We start from the raw sequence: 22,419 nt of genomic DNA, 5'->3' as shown, positions 1-22,419 counted from the left end.
GCATCGAATTTAGATGTTGTTTCAGAGGGAGCAGTAGCGATGAGCAATAACAGGTCACGTTCACACAGTCTCAACAGTATAGTTCAAGGACCTGAATCTAGAATACCAGACAATAGGTGAGATGAACACAGTGTCAGCTCATCTACACAAAGTCTCAATAACGCTGTGCAGTGAATTTCGATCCAGTGCCCCATCCAACAGTCGTGAGGGACACTGGTGGCTTTTGTTCACACACTCAAGACAACACACTACAGTGGACGTGGCCCTGGTGTCATATCCGAGTTGGACAGTGACTGCTTGGGTCTGAAATGATTGTGACATCCCGGCCAGCGGTTGATATGGATCTGGAGGCTTGCAATCACAAAGTCTGGACAACACAAGCTAGTAGGTGTGGATGACATTTTACGATGCATTTAAAAGGACACATAGAGCACTCATCCCAGAAAGCGCAGTGGATCGGCGTCCCAGGCCTCAGTTGAGATGAACACGATGGTCTCAGGTTCACATAGTCTAAAAACAACAAAATCCAGTTGACCTATGTCTGCAACCTCTATCAGCACTGAAGCTGGACACTGGTGGTTCATGGAATCATATGCTGGAAAACACAAGTCAGCAGTCCTGTATCTGGCACCACATCCAGTGGCTGAGATGCTCAGCACTGAGCAACAGTCATAAAACTGGTTTCCAACGCAGCAATTGAGGCACCGAGTTGCTGACAGGTTTAAGAGAGTCTGAACAATAACGTTCAATAGATTTGGATCTAGTTTCTCAGGTAGTAGCTCAATGGGTCTCTTTGAGTAGTGTGAATAACAAATGACTTAAGCCTGAAGACCCAACCCACCAGTCGCATATTCAGGCCTGCGTTCACACGGACGTCATATCATGGTGCAGCAGATGTGGACCTTAGCGTTCCAGAAAGGCATGAAACTAGTGTCGCAGTCAACAGGTGAGATGGGCATTAATGCTTCGTTTTCACCAAGTTGTCGAGATGGACTCTTGAGGCTCTTATTAATGCAGTCCAAACAACAATGGATGTAACTCCGGCATCGTAAGTACGAGTTGTACACTGGGGACTCGGAATCGTACAGACTGAGTACCATAGAGGAGAGAAACTTAATCTGGTGTTCCAGCCAGGTGAGATTAAGCCTTCAGAGTACTGTTTACAGCTGCAAAAAACCATTTAAAGGCAGCGTTTATAAGAGTTGCCTTCCAACTGTTCTCACACTTTGTCATTACAGTATTGAGTTCTCTTCAGTGGGCTCGAATCTTTGGGTATTTCTTCTTTTTTATGTGTATAGGACGGCCTCTGTGGCCGAGCGGCTACAGGCGCTTCAGTCTGGAACCAGTGGGCTGCAACACTAGCATGTTCGAATCCTGCCTCTGGCATGGATGTGTGTGATGTCCTTAGGTTAGTTAGGTTAAAGTAGGTCTAAGTCTAGGGGACTGATGACCTCAGATTTTAAGTCTTATAGTGCTTAGAGCCATCTGAACCATTTATGTACATAGACTGAAGCAGAGAGTGAAAATTTGTCCCAAGGCCAGAAATAGAACATGGGTCTCCTGTTTTCTAGACAAGCGCATTACATACTAAGCTACTGCACACCAGTTCACACAGATGCACCGATTACCCTGGCATGCCTCCCTCTTCAATCCAAAGTAGACTGGGGTGGCATTGAGAATGTGACTCGAGGAGGGATTCATGCCATAGTAATCGGCGCATCTGTGTGAACTGGTGTGCAGTTGTGGCTTAGTATGTAATGCACATGTCTAGAAAGCAGGAGACCCGAGTTCGATTTCGATTCCCAGCATTGGTACAAATTTTCACACTTTTCTTCAGTTTACATACATAAAATCCTATGTGTATGAGTCTGGTAAAGTCTCTGAAATGGTCTCATTTCCTGTGGGTACTAATTGCCGTCGGTAACTTCACACATCAACCTGCTATGGGCTCTACACAAATTGTGTACATAACTGCTCATGGCTATATAGCATCATATAGTGTATCAGACTTGCATTCAGTGGGGAACGACACCACCAGACAAAATAAGTGAAGCGCCCAGAAGAGGACGAGGAAACAAAATGTAACATCAAGGGTTGAGAAATTATGTAGTTCTTCAGTGGTTACAAAATCGAGTCAAATGGCGTTGTTGCCCCCAGACCACCGACGTATTCGCCCACCATGGCCATCCAGGTTAGTGTGTAACTGGGCTCCATTGCTGAACTTAAGTACAGAAACGAGATTCATTGCTGAACACAATGTGACGCCATTCATCAGCAGTCCAACGCCTGAACGTTGCTTCATCGGTAAACAACACAGAGGATGGAAACGTAGGATGCATTTCACGCTGTTCCAGGTACCACTGCGAAAACTGTGCTCTGGGTGGATAATCAACTGGTTCCAGGTTGTGGACACGCTGTAAGTGAAATGCACGTAACATTTGCTCTCGAAGGACTGTTCTCATATTCGTCTGATTCGTCCCTATGTTAAGTGCAATTGCACGAGTGCTGATTGAAGGATCCCGCTCCAGCTCCAGCTTCCTCAAATCGCAGCGTTCTTACCGTGCGACGGCGTCCCTGTCCAGGTAATCTGCTAAATGACCCGGTCTCACGCAGACGTTCGTACACAGTAGCAAAGGTGGTATGATGCGGGACGTGGCGATTAGGATATTGTTGTTGATAAACCCGCTGTGTAGCTCGTCCGTTGTGGTGCGCTACGTAGTACGCTCTATCCATATCAGTGTACTCACTCCAGGTGTATCGCTCCATTAGTAAACAGAGACAAAGCACTACTACACTGATGGGCAGCAGTTGTCTACAACTGAAGAGCGTAATACGGTCTCTAACTTCTGAATATCGTAATACGGCCTTTATCAATTGAAGAGCGTAATACGGCCTCCAACGGCTTAAATAATCCTCGTAGGAAAAAATGACATTAGGGAAAAGTACTTGTTTTGATGTCCCCTACAACCTCCCAGAGTTTGTCGGTTTAAATACTTTTCACCCTGTATACTATTCATAAAGGAATTGGTTAAATATTCACTGTGTTTTAGAAAGGACAGAGACATTAAGCTACTGGCTTACCGTTTGTTGCTATTCCTTTGATACGTTTATTTAATTTGTTTATGTATTTAATAATGTGTGTTAGATTGTGTTTATGGTGCAGCCGTAGGAATATTTATTTAATATCATGTTATTTAAATGTAAATCCAGTTTCGAATGTGTTTCAATATATTTGTGAGTGTACGTTGGCTTGAAGATATGGAGGGAGCGCTCTAGCCAATCACAGCACTCGTTACTAAGAGAGACCTATGGAGGTTGGGGAGGAGCGTCGTTTCTGGAGAGGTAGTTCTGGGCGGTGCGGCAGTTGTGGACGGGACGGTACAGGACACGGGAAGTGCTGGACGCGACAATTGGCGGAAAGATTTGGACAGTGTGGAGCAGTTTGCGTGGAGCAGTTTGCGTGGAGCAGTTTGCTCGTGGTCGCGGAAGATAGAAATATTTCGGAGTGCTGACCTGTGCTCTTGTGTGATTTCCGTGGCTTCTGCAGTGAAGTCGAAGTATGCAATCAGAAGTGGATATATCGCGAGCTATGTTGTTGTTCATAACTAATTACGTGAAGTAGGAATATATTGTTTCCCTATTATTCAACTTATATTTTATTTCATTGCTGGACCATCGACACCAATAAGTGTTTTGTAGAAATATACCGCATTCTCAAAAGTACTTCAACTATCGTACTCGTCATTTAAAGTCGTTAAGATAGTACCTGCAGATTTTATTTAACTGCAATCTTTAATTTATAAATTTATATGGTACTTTCATAATTCGCAATTGGCGAGTCATAGAAACCTTCGGCCATTCGATTCATGTGTGTATTCTTATCGTATACTGTAGAGTCAGCAGTATTTGGCATGTAATGTGGCACCTACGTATGCCAGCCCCTAGGCAACGGAACTTTTAAAATTTCAACATTGAGTTGGAGAGTACATAGTTGTGGGCAACACCTCACCTCATTTATTTTTATTATGTGGATGCCCGCATCTGTATACCCTACAAAGACTAGTGTCAACTCTAAACATGAACAATACCTACATTTACATCTACATACGTACTCCGCAATGCACCATACGGTGCGTGGTGGAGGGTACCTCGTACCACAACTAGCATCTTCTCTCCCTGTTCCACTCCCAAACAGAACGGGGAAAAATGACTGCCTATATGCCTCTGTACGAGCCCTAATCTCTCTTATCTTTGTGGTCTTTCCGCGAAATGTAAGTTGGCGGCAGTAAAATTGTACTGCAGTCAGCCTCAAATGCTGGTTCTCTAAATTTCCTCAGTATCGATTCACGAAAATAACGCCTCCTTTCCTCTAGAGACACCCACCCGAGTTCCTGAAGCATTTCCGTAACACTCGCGTGATGATCAAACCTACCAGTAACAAATCTAGCAGCCCACCTCTGAATTGCTTCTATGTATTCCCTCAATCCGACCTGAAAGGGATCCCAAACGCTCGAGCAGTACTCAAGAATAGGTCGTATTAGTGTTTTATAAGCGGTCTCCTTTACAGGTGAACCACATCTTCCCAAAATTCTTCCAATGAACCGAAGACGACTTTCCGCCTTTCCCACAACTGCCATTACACGCCTTTCCCACTTCATATCGCTCTGCAATGTTACTCCCAAATATTTAATCGACGTGACTGTATCAAGCGCTACACTATTCAATGGAGTATTCAAACATTATAGGATTCTTTTCTCTATTCATCTGCATTAATTTACACTTATCTATATTTAGGGTTTGCTGCCATTCTTTACACCAATTGCAAATCCTGTCCAAGTCATCTCGTGTCCTCCTACGTTCACTCAACGACGACACCTTCCCGTACACCACAGCATCATCATCAAACAGCCGGACATTGATATCCACCCTATCCAAAAGATCATTTATGTAGATAGAAAACAACAGAGGACCTACCACACTTCCCTGGGGCACTCCAGATGATACCTGCGATCAACACTCACCATCGAGGACAACGTACTGGGCTCTATTACTTAAGAAGTCTTCGAGCCACTCACATACTTGGGAACCAATCGCATATGCTCGAACCTTAGTTAGGAGTCTGCAGTGGGGCACCGAGTCAAACGCTGTCCGGAAGTCAAGGAATATGGCATCCGTCTGATACCCTTCATCCATGGTTCATAAGATATCATATGAAAAAAGGGCGAGTTGCGTTTCGCAGGAGCGATGCTTTCTAAAGCCGTGCTGATGCATGGACAACAACTTCTCTGTCTCAAGAAAATTCATTATATTCGAACTGAGAATATGTTCGAGAATCCTGCAACAAACCGATGTTGACGATATTGGTCTGTAATTTTGACGATCCGTCCTTCTGCCCTTCTTACATACAGGCGTCACCTGCGCTTTTTACTAGTGCATACTAATGCACTCTGTCGGTCGTTCTACATATCACACAGAATTGCAGCTTCGGTCGTAATACTTACCTGCCAATGGTGGATATGTGTATGAAGTTACGCTGACATCCAACTGTGTGTTATAGGTAGTCACTTTTTTGTCAGGTGGTACACAATGAGTTCTGTCACAGATATACAAGTAGAGATCCTCTATCCGCTATTGTCTTACTTTTGTGGGAAGTTGGATCCTACTACGGAGGCCTCTCACCTATGCCGAGAATGTTTGCGGTCAGAACGAAGTAGCCGGTCTGAATGGAGCCAGCGAGGAACAGCTCTGTGAGTACCAGCCAGAAGTAGACCAGGTAAGCACCGGTCACCACGACGTGTCCATGCAACCAGCACTGCACCAGATCTCGGCAGCGCTGCACAGACAGACAAACGATTTATCGATAAATACTAAACATTGAAATCTCTTAGATAGTTTCGTGGGTACATACGAGGGAAACCCCAAAAGTAAGGTCTCCTGTTTTTTTATAAGTACATACACCTGTTCATTTCTACAATGGTTTACATTAGTTTACAGCTTGAACATTTAGCTATTTTTCGACATAATTACCATCTCTGTCGATGCATTTTTGTAGACGCTGTGGCAGTTTCTGTATGCCCATGTCGTACTAGCTCCCGTGCCATGCTGTTCAGAAAGTTATGAACCTCTTCTTTCACCTCGTCGTCGGAGCTGAATCGCTGGGACCACAATTAACGCTGACAGGTACTGTGAGACTCTGAAAAAACTCAAACGGCCAATTCAGAACCGGATAAGAGGAATAGTGAGCAAGAGCGTACACATTCTCCATGACAACGCTCGCCCACACATCGCTCAACAAACCGTCGCTCTCCTGCAACACTTTCAGTGGAACATCACCCACCCACCCTATAGTCCTGACTTGGCGCCCAGTGGCTATCACCTGTTCCCTAGGTTAAAAGAACATTTGGCCGCAAAGTGATTCAGTTCCGATGACGAGGTGAAAGAAGAGGTTCATAACTTTCTGAACAGCATGGCGGCGAGCTGGTATAACATGGGCATACAAAAACTGCCACAGCGTCTACAAAAGTGCATCGACAGAAATTGTGATTATGTCGAAAAATAGCTAAATGTTCAAGCTGTAAATTGATGTAAACCATTGTAGAAATGAACAGATCTATGTACTTACAAAAAAATAGGAGACCACATTTTTGGAATTACCCTCGTACATCGATATTGCACTCTTGATATATCGATCATGTTAATAAATGGCCTGTATATCATGGTTATAATTCCATTTCCTATACACTTTTGTGAGTGAACATTATATTTGTGGCGTCTGTTCTTGTTAACATAGCCAAAAGGGTAGACACATTTTCATAGTGCAAACACTGTGAATCGAGAAACAAAGGAATTAAATACATTAGTTGTCAGTGGGCATTAATTTATATCAATGAGGCAAGCAGAAAATTTGTGGTGGAGTGTGATTCGAATCTGGATCTCCTGCTTGTTAGGCACATACGCTGACCACTACGTTGCGTCTTGATATTCATAGTGGCTGTAGGATAAAAACTGGTGTCCATTCTTGCAGACATATATAACTCCTTAAGATATATGTATGATCCCGTCAGAGCAGATGCCCACCAAACTGATCCTCTTACGGAAATCGGAGAGATGCCGCGAGTAATGAGACTAATGGACTAATGGGCAAGGGCACTACATCTCTAGTATGTGGTGTAAATTGAGAATTTTGGGTCTGACGGAGGGGGGTGGGGGGGTGGGGGGGATGTGAGGGTGTGCTAGTGTTGACCGTGCAGCTGTGTTGATGTTATGTTCAGAGGGCGAAGTGCCTAGTAAGCAGGAGACCTGGATTCGAACCCCAGTCCAGCACAAATTTCCAGCGTGCCCCACTGATATAAATTAATGCCACTGGCAGCTAATGTCTTTAAATGCTCTGTGTCCTGCCAAATAAACTTAACAGATTTTTCTACATCTATATACGTACAAGTACCCTGCAGCTACTGAGAAGAGCATGGCAGACAGTATTTAGGATTGGACCACATGGGGGGGGGGGGTTACTCTGGTTCCAGATGCAAGTGCAATCCCGGGTAATTCACTGATTAATTTTCTATGCACATATTGCAGTTAGTCTAATCTTGTTCCACGGCCAGTACTGGAGCAATGCGTAGAATGGCTTTCTCGGGATAGACTAACTGTCTTCAAGCGTTTACCAGTTCAGGTATTCAACGTTTCTGTGATGCTGTCATCTGATTCAAACAAAGTGACACCCATTCGTGCCGTCTTCTTTCTATATAATGTATGGACAATTGGAAAAGGAGATCTTCACTGTAGCGGCTTTGTATGTCATTTCAGTGGGTGACTGTGTTTGTCGATGTATGGCAAGGTGGTATTCCCACTTCCACCATTGGAGTTAACGGATTCACAGCAATTATCCCATTCCTTGAGAGTTCATTTGTATCCAATTACTTGAGCAGTGGCGCTGTGACCTCAATTTTGAGCGCACCTGCTCGCTAGAAGCCATTCCCTTTGTGCGACATTAAGTGATTAATGTAGAGGGAGCGAGTTCAAATCTCATCCTATTAACAAAGCAGTAGGGTCAAGGAGCCTACTTGGTGGCAAATAAAGAATCAGTGAACAAATTCTCAGATTGGTTGTAGTGTCCATTTGGACAGGCAGTATCATTGCACCGCGCCTATCTCGCTGGAACATGTCTTAACCATATTACGTAACTAACAGGCGTACTTACAGTTAACTTGCCGTACCAGGATGTGTATTAGAGACACAACACTGGAGAGTCCTTCGTCCTTTGCAGTGTCTGTCTGCAGGCTCTTGGCTCTTGACCAGTGCTACCCACGCCATCGCATTGTTGGTGCCATCCAGGAGTCCGTTCACGCTCTTGAACGGCGTGGTCGTTCGGTGGTGTTCATATGGACCGCGGGACACGTTGGGATAGCGGGATACGAACCCGTCGACAAGTTAGCCAAAAAGGCTACGTGCAAACTGACGCTGGAGATCGGCCTACCGGCAAGTGATCTCCGATCGGTGTTGCGCCATCGGGTCTTTGGGATGTGGGGAGACAAATGGCGCACTCTGTCTGCACCCAGCAAGCTGCGGCGAGTAAAGGAGACCACGACCGTGTGGGGGTCCTCCATGCGGGCCTCTCGCAGGGATTCAGTTGTTCTGTGTAGGCTCCGCATTGGTCACTCTTGGCTGACGCATGGTCATCTGCTGCGTCGAGAGAACCCCCATAATTGTCGCTGTGGTGCAAACATGACGGTGGCCCATATGTGCTTGGAATGTCCTCTTTTAACCGCCCTCAAGCGAACTTTCCATCTCGTGGGTGATTTATCATCTCTTTTAGGGTACAATGTCTCTATGGCAGATCGGGTTTTAAGTTTTATTCGCGTAAGCGGCTTTTATAGGTCCATCTAATTTTATTGCATCGCCCTGTTTTGTGCTGCATATTTTACTTAGTTTTTTGTTGTAATTCGACTCCACCCTAATCTTTTAAGCTGGAGGCTTTAACGTGTTGCAGAGTGGCTGGCCCATCCTTTCATTTTCGTGATCAGCCAGCCACAGTCCTCTGCTGTTCAGTTTTAATTCTTTCTGCCTTTCTTCTATATGTTGTTTTTGTTGCTGTGCTCCGTTTTCCGTGTTGCCTTACCATTGACCTTGCGGCTTTTTTTCCCCCCCGGATTTTTTGTCTTACTGCTTAGCATGACTGGTGGATGGTTTCAATATGCTCTGTGTTTTTATGAAACAAGGGACCGACGACCTTTGCACTTTGGTCCCTTTAATCTTTAAACCAACCAACCAACACTAAGCTTGCAAAGATACATGACAGTAGTTTCATGGATCCTTCTGTTGTATCAAAAAAGGAAAACTGTATTAAAACTGTGTGCCCGACCGAGACTCGAACTCGGGACCTTTGCCCTTCGCGGGTAAGTGCTCTACCAACTGAGCTACCGAAGCACGACTCAGGTCCGGTACTCACAGCTTTACTTCTACCAGTATCCATCTCCTAAGGTCCCGAGTTCGAGTCTCGGTCGGGCACACAGTTTTAATCTGCCAGGAAGTTTCATATCAGCGCACACTCCGCTGCAGAGTGAAAATCTCATTCTGGAAAGGAAAACTAATTCAAATGGTTCAAATGGCTCTGAGCTGTTTGGGACTTAACATCTGAGGTCACCAGTCCCCTAGAAAGAACTACTTAAACCTAACTCACCTAAGGACATCACACACATCCTTGCCCGAGGCAGGATTCGAACCTGCCTGCGACCGTAGCGGTACTGCGGTTCCAGACTGAAGCGCCTAGAACCGCTCGGCCTCACCGGCTGGCGAAAACGAATTCACGATCAGTCGCAAATCCAATCTATATTCTTCTTGGAGATCTTCATTTCAACTATTGTATAGCTATTTTCAACGCGTTTAAATCGAGTTATATAGACTCTTCAAGCTTGAGTTACGATCTGGCCATGTACGTGTTACAGTCGTATTGTAACATCTATTGCCACAAATTTGATGAGTCTGTATGACTCAATCGAAACGCTCACAATGTACCTATTTCAATAGCTGAAATCTCGACCTGCAGTAGATATAGAGATCAGATTTGTGACTCATTGTTGAATTTCTTTTTCTTTTTTGAAATATACTACAGTCGCGTTCCACAACTGTTCCAATGGAATCAAACCTGGTCTCTTTTCGTTATTCTTCTTGCTGCTGGGTGTCATCCGTGCTTTCTTTCAACCGCTGGGCAAGCATTTTTGGACAAAGGATCTACATTGTATTATGATTATAAAGAGAGCTAACGCACCTGAAAAATCTGTATAGAATGTGACAGCGATTCCATCGGACCCTCAAGCCTTGTTTCATTTTAGCGATTTTTGTTGTTTCTCACAGCCACCGACAGAAAACTTTGTATGACTCATTTTTGCAGTAGTTCCGGGATTAAATCGTCACAGTGCTCTTGGATTTTCCTTTCTAATGGCGCATTTGAAAATTATTTCTGTTTTTGCTAGACTGCTTTCAATTTCAGATCCAGCGCCATCCACGAGTGAATGAACGCTGTTTATACGACTAGAATTTCTTTGAATACTCTGAGAGATCCATCGATAATTTCCTGTTACGGTGGTTGTTGAAGGCCTTCTTCACAGACATACACGATTCATTCAGAATCTCTCTATCTAAAAGTCTATACTTTGTTGTACGTCTATTAGCCAGTAGCCCATTTCCTTAGAAGATTCATTACAGGAGGATGTCTCCCATCATTAACTTTTGTACCAAGTGTACACCTTGCGGACTTAAGGTCAGCTATTCTGTTAAATTTGACGTGAGGTCTACCACCGGAATTTCTAAATCCATTGGGAGCAGTGACAACCATACTACTATTAAAGTTCGAGAGCAGAGTCTGTGAGACAGCCGATATACCCTCGGACATTCGGAAGAATATCATCCATACTATCCCGAAGACCGTAAGAACAGATTAGTACGAAAATTATCGAACAGATAGCTTAACAGCTCGTGTATCAAAGTTGCTGACAAGAATAATCGATAATTGCCGAGCGGGATAGCCGCCCGGTCTTAGGCGTCTTGTCACGGGGCGCCCGACTCCCCCAGTCGGAGGTTCGAGTCCTGCCTCGGGCATGAGTGTGTGTATTGTTCTTAGCGTAAGTTATTTTAAGTTAGATTAATTAGTGTGTAAGCTTATGGACCGATGAACTCAGCAGTTTGGTCCCATAAGATCTTACCACAAATTTCCAATTTCCAAGAATAATTTACAGAAGAAAGGAAAAGAAAACTGAGGAACTGTTCGATGACGATCAGTTTGGCTTTAGTAGAGGTAAAGGCACCAGGACACACTCCTGACGAGCCACCTGCTAATGGAAGCAAAACTGAAGGACCTAGAAAGAGAGTTCGACAGTGTGAACTGGGGCAAGATTTTCGAAATTCCGAGAAAAATAAGGCCAGCTACAGTGATAAGCGGTTAATGCACATGGGCTATGCAGAAAGAAGCAGATATATAGAAAACCCTAATTTTATTACGTACATTTTGAAGGTACACTTTCAAACTATTTTTCTACATGATCGCCGTTCAGATTGGGGCAGTTACCATAACATGATAAAAGTTTTTCAATATCGTCTCTGTACAAGTGTGCCGCTTACGATTGCAGCCATTGGTTTATGACGTCATGCAGCTCGGCGTCACTATCAAACTCATTGCTGGGAAGAGGTAGTAATCACTCAAAGTCTAATCCGGGGTGTATGGTGGATGATCGAAAATCTGCCATGCAAAACAGCAAAGGAACAGGTTTGCAGTTTCTTGCTGGCGGGATTTGCTATTGCAACGCACATGTTAATACGTCACAGAAAGCATAGCAGCAGAGGCACAGACAGTACGTTATCAACGCTGGATATATACTGAGTGTAGCAATGCTACAGCACCAATATGGCGTCTCTAGCACCGCCCAGTGCTGCAATAGAGCAAAACGTCTGTTACGCGCTGGATAGCCCACATACAGAATGTACTGTACTAGAACCAAAAGAGAACAATAAGACTGAAAGACTAAGAACAAAGTGCTCGAATTAGGAAGAGTGTATGACAGGGATGTGGTCTTTCTCCCCTACAACTCCAGTCTATACATTGATCAGCAGAACAATGAGACCACCGACCTACTATCGATATAAACCCGTCCAGGCGATAGCAGCGTCACCTGGCGAGGAATGACTGCTAGTCGGACACACGCACGGTGCATGTAGTACCAGTCAGCGCGCAGTCCGTGTGTAGAATGGGGAAGGTGTGCGATCTATCTCAGGTTGAGTTTGTGATGGTCTGGAGGGTCGCCACGAGCATTTTGGAAACTGCACGGCCGGCCGGAGTGGCGGAGCGGTTCTAGGCGCTACCGTTTGGAACCGCGGGACTGCTGCGGTCACAGGTTCGAATCCTGCTTCGGGCATGGATGTGTGTGATGTGCTTAGGTTAGTTAGGTTTAAGTAGTTCTAAGTTCTAGTAGAACCCGTGGTCTAGGGATAGCGTCTTTGATTCATAATCAAAAAATCCCCGCCACTGCCTAAGAAGTCAGCCTCATTCTGCCGACGGCCTTGTCAAAGAGGGCGGAGGAGCGCATAGAAGTTCAGGGCACTTTCTTGTCCTAGAGGTGGGAAATTGCCCCTAAAGGCGGAAGAATCAGCAATGATCGACATGAGGATGCAGAAGGCAATGGAAACCACTGCATTAAAGACATGTAACGCGTATCCACAGGACATGTGGCCTGTAGTTGAAGAGGTGTCATGATGATCTCTCCATTGGTAAAAGATTCCGGAATAGTCCCCCATTCGGATCTCCGGGAGGGGACTGCCAAGGGGGAGGTTACCATGAGAAAAAGATTAAATAATCAACGAAAGGATAATGTTCTACGACTCGGGCGTGGAATGTCAGAAGCTTGAACGTGGTAGGGAAACTAGAAAATCTGAATAGGGAAATGCAAAGGCTCAGTCTCGATATAGTAGGGGTCAGTGAAGTGAAGGGGAAGGAAGACAAGGATTTCTGGTCAGATGAGTTTCGGGTAATAACAACAGCAGCAGAAAATGGTATAACAGGTGTAGGATTCGTTATGATTAGGAAGGTAGGGCAGAGGGTGTGTTACTGTGAACAGTTCAGTGACCGGGTTGTTCTAATCAGAATCTACAGCAGACCAACACCGACAACGATAGTTCAGGTATACATGCCGACGTCGCAAGCTGAAGATGAACAGATAGAGAAAGTGTATGAGGATATTGAAAGGGTAATGCAGTATGTGAAGGGGGACGAAAATCTAATAGTCATGGGCGACTGGAATGCAATTGTAGGGGAAGGAGTAGAAGAAAAGGTTACAGGAGAATATGGGCTTGGGACAAGGAATGAAAGAGGAGAAACACTAATTGAGTTCTGTAACAAGTTTCAGCTAGTAATAGCGAATACCCTGTTCAAGAATCACAAGAGGAGAAGGTATACTTGGAAAAGACCGGGAGATACGAGAAGATTTCAATTAGATTACATCATGGTCAGACAGAGATTCCGAAATCAGATACTGGATTGTAAGGCATACCCAGGAGCAGATATAGACTCTGATCACAATATAGTAGTGATGAAGAGTAGGCTGAAGTTCAAGACATTAGTCAGGAACAATCAAAACGCTAAGAAGTGGGATACGGAAGTTCTAAGGAATGACGAGATACGTTTGAAGTTCTCTAACGCTATAGATACAGCAATAAGGAATAGCGCAGTAGGCAGCACAGTTGAAGAGGAATGGACATCTCTAAAAAGAGCCATCACAGACGTTCGGAAGGAAAACATATGTACAAAGAAGGTAGCTGCGAAGAAACCATGGGTAACAGAGGAAATACTTCAGTTGATTGATGAAAGGAGGAAGTACAAACATGTTCCGGGAAAATTAGAATACAGAAATACAAGTCGCTGAGGAATGAAATAAATAGGAAGTGCAGGGAAGCTAAGACGAAATGGCTGCAGGAAAAATGTGAAGACATCGAAAAAGATATTATTGTCGGAAGGACAGACTCAGCATACAGGAAAGTCAAAACAACCTTTGGTGACATTAAAAGCAACGGTGGTAACACTAAGAGTGCAACGGTAATTCCACTGTTAAATGCAGAGGAGAGCAGATAGGTGGAAAGAATACATTGAAAGCCTCTATGAGGGTGAAGATTTGTCTGATGTGATAGAAGAAGAAACAGGAGTAGATTTAGAAGGGATAGGGGATCCAGTATTAGAATCGGAATTTGAAAGAGCTTTGGAGGACTTACGGTCAAATAAGGCGGAAGGGAAAGAAAACATTCCATCAGAATTTCTAAAATCATTAGGGGAAGTGATAACAAAACGACTATCCACGTTGGTGTGTAGAATATATGAGTCTGGCGACATACCATCTGACTTTCGGAAAAGCATCATCCACACAATTCCGAAGACGGCAAGAGCTGACAGCGAGAATTATCGCATAATCAGCTTAACAGCTCATGCATCGAAGCTGCTTACAAGAATAATATACAGAAGAATGGAAAAGAAAATTGAGAATGCGCTAGGTAACGATCAGTTTGGCTTTAGGAAAAGTAAAGGCACGAGAGTGGCAATTCTGACGTTACGGCTAATAATGAAAGCAAGGCTAAAGAAAAATCAAGACACGTTCATAGGATTTGTCGACCTGGAAAAAGCGTTCGACAATATAAAATGGTGCAAGCTGTTCGAGATTCTGAAAAAAGTAGGGTAAGCTATAGGGAGAGACGGGTCATATACAAGTACAACAGGAAAGGAATATGTGGAAAACACTGATAAGGAGAAGGGACAGGATGATAGGACATCTGCTAAGACACAAGGGAATGACTTCCGTGGTACTAGAGGGAGCTGTAGAGGGCAAAAACTGTAGAGGAAGACAGAGATTGGAATACGTCAAGCAAATAATTGAGGACGTTGCAAGTGCTACTCTGCGATGAAGAGGTTAGCACAGGAAAGGAATTCGTGGCGGGTCGCATCAAACCAGTCAGTAGACTGATGACAAAAAAAATACGTTCTAGGGGACTGATGACCTGAGAAGTTAAGTCCAATATTGCTCACAGTCATTTTGGAAACTTCACGACTTGCCGGGTGTTCGTGGAGTGCTGCGGGGAGTGTATTCTACACTTGACGAAACAAAGGTGAAACTACGTCCAGACGTCTTGGGGTTGGGCGGTCACCCCTAATTACAGATATCGGATGTCGTAGGCTGGGCAGACTGGTCAAACAGGTCAGGCAGCGAACTGTGGCGGAACTAACATCATACTTTAATGCTGGGCACAGAACGTACGATAGAACGAATATTTTTGACGATGGACCTCCGCAGACGACGATCACTGCACACCACGACATCGGCAAGTAGGACTAAGATGATCACGTGACCATCGGCACTGGACACCGGCGCATTGGCGGAGGGTTCAGGGTCTGATGAATCCCGATACCTTATTCATCATGGCGACGGGGGCGGGAATCTGTCTTCTTCCAAGGGGGATCAACTCAGTGATACCTGCACTGCGCGCCCGCATCTCGCGGTCGTGCGGTAGCGTTCTCGCTACCCACGCCCGGGTTCCCAGGTTCGATTCGCGGCGGGGTCAGGGTTTTCTCTGCCTCGTGATGGCTGGCTGTTGTGTGATGTCCTTAGGTTAGTTAGGTTTAAGTAGTTATAAGTTCTAGGGGACTGATGACCATAGATGTTAAGACCCATAGTGCACAGAGCCATTTGAACCGTTTTTGAACGTGCACTGCGGGAGGGGGACAAGCTGGTGGCGGTTTTATTAAGCCCTGAGGAACATCAGATGGCCATCCACGGGTCCAATGGACTTCGTGCACGTCACCACGACGACCGAGGAGCATCGTACATTGGTTGCAGAGCAAGTGCACCCCTTCAAGACGATAATGTGTTCCCGGCGTCTGTGGCATTTTTCAGCAAGACAATGCGTCATGCCACAAGGTCGAGGAACACGGTGGACAGTCCCAGCTGATGTGCTGGCCGCCCAGTTCGCGAGATATGAGCCCGATCGGCCACATCTGGGATGTGACTGAACGTGGCGTCAGATCTAATCGCTCCACTCCCCAGAATTTATGGGAATTGCGTTACTTGTTTGTGCAGATGTGGTGCCAACTCCTTTCAGCGACCTACCAAGGTTTCATTGTTTCTGTGCCACGCCGCGTCGCCGCTGTTATTCGTGCCAAAGTTGGACATACCGCCTGTTAGGTACATGGTCATAATATTCTGACTCCTCAGTGTACACCGGTGAGGCAGTGACGGAAATACAAGAAAGGATCAAGAGTGGAACTGAGCCGGGATCTGTTGAATGGAAAAGGAGTCTAATGAGTACATGATTAGAAATGAGAATAGCTTAACATCAGTATTGGTGATTACGAAATAAACGAGGTTACAGAATTCTGCTACCTTGGAAGCAGATTAACCTGTGACGGAAGAGGCAAGAAGGGTTTAAAAAGCTGAGCAGAGCAGGCAAAAAGGGCATTCCTGGCCACGAGAAATCTACTGGTATCAAACATAGGAATTATTTTGATGAACGAATTTTTGAGAACGTACGTTTAAGGTACAACATTGTGTGGTAGTGAATAATGGACAGTGGAAAAACCAGAAGAGGATAGAACCCTTTGATAGATCTGTACCTACAGATTGGAAAATTGCGCAGGTCGCACCAGTGTTCAAGAAGGGTAGTAGGAATAATCCATTTAACTACAGACCTATATCATTGACGTCGGTTTGCAGTAGGGTTTTGGAGCATATACTGTATTCAAACATTATGAATCACCTCGAAGGGAACGATCTATTGACACGTAATCAGCATGGCTTCAGAAAACATCGCTCTTGTGCAACGCAGCTAGCTCTTTATTCGCACGAAGTAATGGCCGCTATCGACAGGGGATCTCAAGTTGATTCCGTATATCTAGATTTCCGGAAAGCTTTTGACACCGTTCCTCACAAGCGACTTCTAATCAAGCTGCGGAGCTATGGGGTACCGTCTCAGTTGTGCAACTGGATTCGTGATTTCCTGTCAGGAAGGTCGCAGTTCGTAGTAATAGACGGCAAATCATCGAGTAAAACTGAAGTGATATCAGGTGTTCCCCAGGGAAGCGTCCTGGGACCTCTACTGTTCCTGATCTATATAAATGACCTGGGTGACAATCTGAGCAGTTCTCTTAGACTGTTCGCAGATGATGCTGTAATTTACCGTCTAGTAAGGTCATCCGAAGACCAGTATCAGCTGCAAAGCGATTTAGAAAAGATTGCTGTATGGTGTGTCAGGTGGCAGTTGACGCTAAATAACGAAAAGTGTGAGGTGATCCACATGAGTTCCAAAAGAAATCCGTTGCAATTCGATTACTCGATAAATAGTACAATTCTCAAGGCTGTCAATTCAACTAAGTACCTGGGTGTTAAAATTACGAACAACTTCAGTTGGAAGGACCACATAGATAATATTGTCGGGAAGGCGAGCCAAAGGTTGCGTTTCATTGGCAGGACACTTAGAAGATGCAACAAGTCCACTAAAGAGACAGCTTACACTACACTCGTTCGTCCTCTGTTAGAATATTGCTGCGCGGTGTGGGATCCTTACCAGGTGGGATTGACGGAGGACATCGAGAGGGTGCAAAGAAGGGCAGCTCGTTTTGTATTATCGCGTTATAGGGGAGAGAGTGTGGCAGATATGATACACGAGTTGGGATGGAAGTCATTACAGCATAGACGTTTTTCGTCGCGGAGAGACCTTTTTACGAAATTTCAGTCACCAACTTTCTCTTCCGAATGCGAAAATATTTTGTTGAGCCCAACCTACATAGGTAGGAATGATCATCAAAATAAAATAAGAGAAATCAGAGCTCGAACAGAAAGGTTTAGGTGTTCGTTTTTCCCGCTCGCTGTTCGGGAGTGGAATAGTAGAGAGATAGTATGATTGTGGTTCGATGAACCCTCTGCCAAGCACTTAAATGTGAATTGCAGAGTAGTGATGTAGATGTAGATGTAGATGATACGTGGTGTAACAGAAGAATGTTGAAAATTGACTGGACTTATAAGGGAAGGAATAAGGAGGTCCTTCGCAGAATCGTCGAAGCAAGGAATATATGAAAAAACCGACAAGAATAAGGGACAGAATGGTAGGACATGTGTTAAGGCATCAAGAAACAACGACGTAAACATTATTGAGGGCGACCTACATCCTTTCATCCATGTTGTCTGCCCCGACGGCAATGGCGTCTTCTAGCAGGTAACTACGCTATACGGGCCAGGATCCTGCTGCAGTAAATTGAGCAGCGTGTCTGTGGACTTTCGTTGATGTCTTGGCCATCAAATTTGCTTGATCTGAAGATGATGGAGCATGCCTTGGACACTATTAGACCCCAGCTCCTCGCCCATAACCCATCACGTTTACGGGAACTGTGTGGCCTCTGCGTAAACATCTTGTGCCGTATTGCTCTGGAAACCCACCAAGGACTTGTCGGATTCGTGGCGCACAGAACTGCAACTGTACTTCGTTGCATCGTTCCAAAGGTGGACCTAAACCCTACTGGGAAGGCGTCGTTAAGTTCTGGTTCATCAGTGAATAGCATTTTATAAGACAGCCATAAGCAAATTTACAATAATTATCACTCATTTAATAAAATAGGAACCACTGTATGAGCAGCAAAATTGCTGATATTCATGGAAAAATTATTAAGGAACCTGCAGGACGTTCTATTAATAAGGAAAAACATGAATTGTAAATCACATGTAACAAATTATCTTAAGCGCCTGCAACTTTTGCATTAGGGATAATATCGGATTTTAGAGATGAACATGGAAAAAAGGACTTATTTTTCCATTTTTCTTTCACTAATGTGTTACGGCGTCGTGTTCTGGGGTTACGGTCACTGAAGTATAATGTCTGTTGTCGACTGGAGAACCTCGTGTGAGCAGATCCTTCAGTAGTTGGGTGTACTGTAAATTCCATGCCATGTATTTATGAAGATCGTTGTCAACAAACAATGACAGTTTGAAAGCAACACTAATCGTCATAAATATGATAGTGGAAAAGAAATTATTAACACTATCCACCATTCACTTCTATTGTTCTACAGTGACTCGCTCCACGATACGAGCTGATGAACAAGTGTCATTTCTTCCACAGATTAAGGAATTAAGTGGATGATAAAATTGACTTCAGACAGAAACTGAAATCATATCTGCTCTAGAACTGGTTATTTTTCCAATTTTAGAGCTTTGCATGTGTAGTAATCTATGGTGTGTGTGTGTGTGTGTGTGTGTTTGTGTGTGTGCGTGCGTGTATGTGTGGGATTAACAGAGGGAAAGAAAGAGAATAATTTAACATCAGTCTTTATACGAAAAGAAAACTTAGGAAATAATGTAAATGGTTAGCATGCTGCCATTCATATTTTCAACTGAAAAGGCGTACTTTAATTGTGTAACTGATGCAACGTATCGTAGCGCAATTGTACCTCATGGAACATGCAGATACGTAACTGCCAACACTAGCTCTATAGTATCTTTCATCTCTCCTCCCTTCACACATAATATGTATTAATAACAAAAATACAGCACTCAGGCGTTGAAGTTTATAAATTACCAGCTTTTTACTCACATCTTACCCAATGTACGCATATGTCACATACACTCGCGAACACTGTAAACAGCGCATCCAGAGGGAAGAAAGGTACAAGCACGAAACTTGGTGTATTTGCAAAGTGAGACCCGATATGCAAATGATCCAAGTTTGGTGCTAATGTGCATGCCCAAAGATCCTGCACTGACGCTGCAATCAGGGACTCTGTTTTAGAGGCTCATAGTGGACGAGTGATACACGTGACCATCGCATCCCTACTCAAGGAGGATTTTAGAACAGAATGCCAGGTATATACGTGTTAGCCGACATTTCTCACAGTTAAGCTAGTTTGAGAAGGGCCTAATCATCTGCGTCAAACATTCAGGCAGGTCGACACGCCGTGTGGCTAGCCCCGTTGATCTTTGGGAGTGTTCTGTCAGACAGTGTAGAGAACAGTGGACACGAGATGCCAACCCACGTGCGAAATGCCTGGTCTGGAGAGCCCAGCGAGGTGAAAGGATAAAAGGATCGCGCGCCAAGCAATCTTCGGTTCTACAGTGACTCGCTCCACGATACGAGATGATGTACAAGTGCCATTTCTTCGACAGACCATTTTCAGACGCCTTTGCGGATGCGAATTTGTTGCGCGCTGCCGTTAAAGCCCAGACGCCTGTGACTCTGTCTACAGCGGTGCCTAGCCAGAATAAAGGGGACTACCATGAATTAGCAAATCGTGGTGTTTGTGATGGATTTCGATTCGTTTCGAGGACGGATGATAACTGCATACGGGTGTGGTGGCTATCTGCTGAACGCTGCACACGCCATCTGCACAGACGACTTAATGGTCTTGGGTCTCATAGCCTACGATAGCTAGTCCCCTCTAACTGTGGCTCGTGGAAACTTAACGGGCCAGCATTATGCTGATGTCATTCTTCCGTTCCATATGGGACCTTTCCGATATGGTGTACCAGGAGCAGTTTTCCAGCAAGAGAATGCTCGTCCGCATACAGATGGAGTTGCTTAGGACTTCCTACGTCATGTTCTGACTCTTCTGCGACCGGCCTGCTCCCCCGATTTTTCCCTTATAGCGCATGTGTGGGGCCAGCTGAAATGCAAGATGCCGCGGTGTCACTGTCTACATGATTTCGAGGTGGCTGTTTAAGATTAGTAGGCCAACCTGCTTTAGAGCAACACCAGATTCTTATGAATCTGATGCCGGTCACTGATTTATTTATTTATGTATTTACTCGTCAAGTTCCGTAGGACCAAATTGAGGAGCAAATCTATAAGGTCACGGAACGTGTCAGTACATGAAATTACAACATAAACGTAATAACAGATAAAAATAAATGTTCATGAACCTTAAAAAAAGTCAGTCCATAAGTTTAAGTAAACGCTATCAGCAATATAATAAAAATCAGCTTAATTTTTCAAGGAACTCCTCGACAGAATGGAAGGAGTGACCCATAAGGAAACTCTTCAGTTTTGATTTGAAACCTCGTGGATTACTGCAAAGATTTTTGAATTCGAGTGGTAGCTTATTGAAAATGGATGCAGCAGTATACTGCACACCTTTTTGCACAAGGGTTAAGGAAGTCCGATCCAAATGCAAGTTTGATTTCTGCCGAGTATTAAACGAGTGAAAGCTGCTTATTCTTGGGAGTAAACTAATATTGGTAACAAGAAACGACAATAAGGAATACACGTATTGAGAGGCCAATGTCAAAATACCCAGACTCGTGAACAGAGGTCGTCAAGAGGTTCGTGAACTCACACCACTTACTGCCCGAACCGCCCATTTCTGAGCCAAAAATATCCTTCTAGAATGGGAAGAGTTACCCCAAAACATAATACCATACGACAATAGCGAATGAAAATAAGCAAAGTAGACTAATTTACGTGTCGAAATATCACTCGCTTTCGATACCGTTCGAATAGTAAAAATGGCAGTATTAAGTCTTTGAACAAGATCCTGAACGTGGCTTTGCACGGCAGCTTACTATCTACCTGAACATCTAGAAATTTGAACTGTTCAGTTTCACTAATCATATCATCATTCTGTGAAATTAAAACGTCAGGTTTTGTTGAATTGTTAGAAACTGTAAAGACTGAGTCTTGCTGTGATTTAGCGTTAATTTGTTTTCTGCAAGTCATGAACAGAGCTCATGTACTGCACTATTTGAAACCGAGCCAATGTTACACACAACATCCTTTACTACCAAGCTAGTGTCATCAGTAAACATAAATATTTTAGAATTACCCGTAATACTAGATGGTATATCATTTATATAAATAAGGAACAGGAGCGGTCCTAACACTGATCCCTTGGGCACCCCCCACTTGACAGTACCCCACTCAGATCCCACATCACAGCCGTTATCAACATTCTGAATAATGACCTTTTGCTGCCTGTTGCTAAAGTAAGGGGTGAACCAATTGTGAGCTACTGCTCGTATTCCGTAATGGTCCAACTTCTGGGGCAATATATTATGATCAACACAATCAAATGCCTTAGTTAAATAAAAAAACATGCCAAGCGTTCGAAACCTTTTGTTTATCCCATCCAGTACCTCACAGAGACAAGTGAATATAGCATTTTCAGTTGTTAAACGATTTCTAAAGCCGAACTGTACATTTGATAGCAAATCGTGTGATATAAAATGATCAATTATCCTTACATACATAGCCTTTTCAATAACTTTTGCAAACATTCATGGCATAGAAATAGGTCTAAAATCATCTACATTGTCCCTTTCTCCCTTTTTATAAAGCGGCTTTACTACTGAGTACTTTAATCGCTCAGGAAACTGACCATTCCTAAAGGAAAAATTACAAATATGGCTTAATACA

The 22,419-nt window shown here is 44.2% G+C and overlaps 1 protein-coding gene across 1 annotated transcript in view; it reads right to left on the bottom strand.

Moving 5' to 3' along the window:
- Positions 1–22,419, bottom strand: part of LOC126292062 (uncharacterized) — a 53,251-nt gene that overhangs the window by 5,161 nt on the left and 25,671 nt on the right. Inside the window, exon 5 of the mRNA XM_049985866.1 lies at positions 5,680–5,833. Coding sequence (XP_049841823.1) covers positions 5,680–5,833 — 154 coding nt within the window. The remainder of the gene's footprint in view (positions 1–5,679; positions 5,834–22,419) is intronic.

The sequence above is a fragment of the Schistocerca gregaria genome, chromosome 9 (genome assembly GCF_023897955.1).
Source record: "Schistocerca gregaria isolate iqSchGreg1 chromosome 9, iqSchGreg1.2, whole genome shotgun sequence".
NCBI classification, from domain to species: domain Eukaryota; kingdom Metazoa; phylum Arthropoda; class Insecta; order Orthoptera; family Acrididae; genus Schistocerca; species Schistocerca gregaria.
The sequence above is the reverse complement of the archived record's forward strand: the minus strand, read 5'-3'. Positions and strand labels throughout refer to the sequence as shown.